The 4,935-nt window shown below is 37.9% G+C and overlaps 1 protein-coding gene across 1 annotated transcript in view; it reads right to left on the bottom strand.

The window, feature by feature from the left end:
- Positions 1–475: 475 nt before the first annotated feature.
- rab4b (RAB4B, member RAS oncogene family) overlaps positions 476–4,935 on the bottom strand; it is a 33,470-nt gene continuing 29,010 nt past the window's right edge. Inside the window, exons 7-8 of the mRNA XM_016252915.1 lie at positions 4,364–4,541; positions 476–2,570 (exon numbers count right to left, since the gene is read on the bottom strand). Of these exons, the coding sequence (XP_016108401.1) occupies positions 4,426–4,541 (116 nt within the window). The 3' untranslated portion in view covers positions 476–2,570; positions 4,364–4,425. The remainder of the gene's footprint in view (positions 2,571–4,363; positions 4,542–4,935) is intronic.

The raw sequence follows: 4,935 nt of genomic DNA, 5'->3' as shown, positions 1-4,935 counted from the left end.
GCGTGAATTCCTATTAAACTGACAGGATCTCACCTGCGAAAATTTGCCAAACTACATTAAATGTGGAATGCGGAAAACGCAAGTGCATGCGAATTTCGCTTCAAGTTTTGTTGAACTCTGCTCTACAAATTCATATCACATGAATGCATGTGACCAATAGAAGACTCGTGTCACACATGAACTCTTAGCTGTATTAAAAGAAAGAATGTACTAGGCTGTGTCCAAAATCGCCCCGTATACCCTTATAAATAGGCCACTATTTGTGCGGACAGCCATTTGTTGTGGAGTCTGAAACCAAATTGGACATTATCGAGTGCACTCATTCAATTCCATAATAAACCGCAATAATGAATGTCAGACAATTTACACTAAACGGCTAGAGAATACCCATAATGCACTGTGAGGGTCAAGGTCGAATTAATTCCTGCATTTGACCAGAAGATGGCATTGCAATAAATTGGAATAGATTGCAATTTTTTTTTTGTTTTAGATATGTTGAATTATGTTTTTAAAATGAGTGTGACGTCATATTACCAACATCGCAGTATACGTTCAAATTTTGCACGCACAGAGTCTAGTGTGACTGCAGCTTAACTTAACATCTGCTTACCTTGGAATATTCCTTGGAGTCAAAATTTTGATCGATAGAAATGGTTTAATTCTCTCAAACACATAATTTCGTAAAAGATCACGGTGGATAAAAAAAATTAAAGAAAAAAAACGTCCAAAAAACAAAAATTTTACATTTTAAGAGCTCGGACGATTAGGAGCGCATGAGGCAGCCTCTTGAATGATGTAGAACAATCATGTGGTTAGTCAGTTAAGGCTGTGCTTGAACTAGAAGACGTGGCGAGCCGATCACCCACCCCATATTTACGACTAACAGCATGTTCTTGTCTAATCTCAGTTGTTCTTTAGTAAGGAATGATCACTCCTCAAACAATATTCTCTCATTTAATATCATTAAATTACTATAAATTTTACAATTCTCTAGGTACAGTATATAAACAGTCAAAAAAAGTGCACTTGCAGAGGGGAAAAAAAGAAAAACCACACATCACAAAGACAGCATTTAAAACACAGATCAAAGCAGGTCTGTCTGTGGTGCATAATGATGGAACGGGGCACTGCGCCGCTCATCACCTCTAGATCTCCCCGTCATGGGTAACCAGAGCGAAACAACGACAAATGAACTCAAAATATGCACGACTAAACACCACAGCTACAGTGGAAGATTAATCGTGTTGCAGACTGAAGGGTCTGAGCTGGTTGCTGCACGGAAATATTCTTCCATTCTAACAGTGTACACTTTTTACGTGACTTTAACTCAATAATAACAGGGTTGAATCTCACAAAGATATGTCTCAAAGAAATTTTGCTATAATAATTTGTTTATGCATTGAGACGTTTTATTATCTGAAAATTAAGCATTAAAAATCCTATTTGCATCACTGTAATCTAATAATAAAATATTTTAAAATCAGCATCATTTATTTTTGTGAAAATTTAGGAGGTTCCAAAATCTTAATTGTCCTAAAGTAACCTTTATTTTCTTTAGAAAACATATTATCTCTGATTTCAAGTTGAAATACGATTTAAACATGTTCTTGAGTTTTTGGGAGATACACCCATGCAGACTCCAAAATTTTCAATTTAAGCTATTATTTTTGTACGCATTTTTTGGGGGGGATGGGAGGTGGGCATTTCGTGAAATGCATTTTTAAACCACCAATCTCAAAAAAATTTATTATTTGATATTTCTTTATGTGTCTGCCAAACAAATGTAGATTTATTGTCCTTAATTTCAATAAATCTGAAGGTAGGAGGTCTGTGCAGAAAGCCGGGTGAGGTTAAGTTAGACGATAACCTCTAACCCAAGCCAGACTGAGACGGCGGTAAACATCTGATATGCACCAGATAGTGCCGACCGAATGACAAGATCTGAATGGATGTTTCTTTTTCCCCTTCCCCTCCTTTGTGCTTTTAGAAGCTCTTTAAATACACAACCAATGCAACCGTGTAAATATCTGAGTGCATATGGGCTGTACGTTCTCTCAGAAGATCAATATTTGGCATTCTGGCCATATTACAAGTGACCAACTAACCAGCACACAGACCACTCATATGCTTATTTGTCATTTTTAGGAATGTCAAAAGAAAATCAAGGGGACGTTCAGTTTAACACCAACAAAGAACTGATATGTCACAACGTATAAAATGATTCAAGACCTAGGAATGTTTCATCTACTGCTGTCGTTGAATGGCTTATCCCAGTCTAGTGAAGTCTAGATGATGGCTGTTTACTTTATAAGAAGGAACTGTGTGTGTAAGAATCACAGGAGAAGTTAAAAACACGCACAGTCTCTCAGTCGGGACGTGATTCACCTCTACTGCCCGTGCCCCTCGCTAAGCAGTCAGGCAGATCTGTCCTAGGTGAACAGCTTTCTGAGGTCGGAGGTTAAAGTTTGCAGATGGACTTCATCATAAGAAATGATCCAGATGTGTCTGGGTGTGGAAGGGTCACATTTGGGAGAGGGGTAAGGGGTGTGCATACCCAGAGACACCCGGAGCTGAAAGAAAGAGTTCAAGAACATTTAAAAACGGTATTATTCTTTTCAACAAAACTTAGTTCTATCTGTGTATGTATGCTCAATTACCCTAGACAATTTGAATTAAATAAATATGATATATTATCATTAAAAAGTTTGGGGTCAGTACAATTTTTTAAATTAAAAATAAAAAAGGACACATTCAATTGATCAAAACTAACACTAAAGACATTTATAATATTACAAAATATTTTTTTCCCTCAAATAAATTGTTCTTTTGAACTTCCTATTCATAAAAAAAATATCATGGTCTCATGGGAGTGTGTGACAGTTAACAAAAATCCAGCTTTGCGTCACAGAAATAAATTACAGTTTAATATATATTAAAATAGTAAACACTGATTTTAACTTGTAATAGTATTTCACAATATTACAGATTTTACAGTTTTTTATGATCAAGAAAATGCACGCCTTTGTAGCAAAATATGATTTGTGTATTATATAGGGATGCTCCGATCGATCGGCCAGAGATCGGTATCGGCCGATAATCACATTTTATGACTCGATCGGTACTCACTAACTTGGCCGATCTCACGAACCGATCACAATTTGATGACGTCAACGCGTGATGACGTACATGATGCGTGGGGACATAAATTATTTGGTGCCACAGTCCTGTCATAGCTGGTGTGGAAATGCTATGACGTTTTGAGAAACAATGAAAAATTTGCTATTTGTCGCATATGTTTTGCATAATGATATAATAAATAGGCATAGATGGTTCATTTTTAACAGCAGATTCAGTGACGTTAGAGCTCCTCACTGCACGCGTGTCTGCGGCGCGTTATGGCTCCATGGGAACCGGAGCTGATCGCGGCCGATCTAGTCAGTGCTCGTGTTTATGAGCCAGCCGCGGCACGTTTCTGAAGCGGCTCTCCGCGCTGCTTGGCTAAAAAAAATAGTCTTTTGTGAGTTGTCACAGCGTGGAGGACGGAACAAAACCTCGTCGGAGCCGTAAGGGATAACGGTAACATAATACGCTAATCATGGGCTGTTATTTATAAAACAAAATATCTTCTTTGGCCATATTAGCCTACTCAATAGCATTAACACAGGCTTTACTCCTTTCAAACTTTATCTGGAATGCCACTGTTTCTGTCACTGCAGCAATAAACACATGCACACGCGAAATCGTCTGCCTCATGAAAAAAATGTATTTAAAAAAAATGTAGTTAATATTTGCATCATTTATGATTTATTTTATCCACCCGCGACCCACCCGCAAATAATCAGAATGCATTTTTTATTACCCAATCCGCGGATTAATAACTTCAGTCTGCTCATCACCTTAACTTTAACTGCGTTTGTAGCCGGCGCCATAGCCAGACTGATAAACAAACACAGACCGGAAGTTAACTCCGGGCCAGGTACGTGCGCCCGATGAAACCGTCTATATAAAGCTTGAAGCATCAGAATCGGTATCGGCCGATCACCATGACAAGAAATCGGTACTCAGTATCGGCTGCAAAAATCCTGATCGGAGCATCCATAGTATTATATATTACTTTATATTTCCTTTTAACTGTAATGTGAATTAACTTAATGAACAAAGTTTACATCTTGCAATTATGCTTTCATAATAGTGTTTTTTAATAATTACATTGGTGTAACATACCGCCCCATAGGTTTCCACTGTAAACGCATTATTGTGTCGGAGCATGTCGAAATATTTTTTTTTTTTGTGGTAATCCCAGAACATTCCTCTAAATGTCATAGAAAGAGACTCTAATATAACCCAGTCACACTGAACTGACCTGAGGGGGGAGGTTGTGTGTGTACGGTCTGATGTCTGCTAGCGGTCAGGGTGCCCAGGCCCCTAACAGTTACACTGCTGCTTGGCCTGTGCAGCAGAACCCCGGGGCTGTCTGAGCTGCCGCAGGGATGCGTCGCCGTACTGGATCCCAGAACCCATCCGCTCCGGATCCAACTCACCTGTAGGAGCATAAAGAGAACACTAAACTTAACCTTATAAAGCCTACAGTATCATATTTGATAAACAAATTCCTACAGCTTCTAAATTATCAACATGATCAAAAAACCTGTTGTATACAATCTACTACATGCCTTCTGCCATCTCATTAAAGGGATTGTTCACCCAAAAATGAAAATTCTGTAGCGGAAGAGAAGAATTGTTGAATAAAGTCGTTGTTTTTGTTTTCTTTCTGCACAAAAAGTATTCTCGTAGCTTAATAAATTATGGTTGAATTACGGTTGAGGAATGTTTATTATACTTTCAATCATCATTGTATTGCATTGCATTATATGTTTTACCAACGACAATAAAAAAAAAAAACTATAGAGCTTTTGACCATAGTATTTAAATATC

The sequence above is a fragment of the Sinocyclocheilus grahami genome, unplaced genomic scaffold (genome assembly GCF_001515645.1).
Source record: "Sinocyclocheilus grahami isolate Dianchi unplaced genomic scaffold, SAMN03320097.WGS_v1.1 scaffold1139.1, whole genome shotgun sequence".
NCBI classification, from domain to species: domain Eukaryota; kingdom Metazoa; phylum Chordata; class Actinopteri; order Cypriniformes; family Cyprinidae; genus Sinocyclocheilus; species Sinocyclocheilus grahami.
The sequence above is the reverse complement of the archived record's forward strand: the minus strand, read 5'-3'. Positions and strand labels throughout refer to the sequence as shown.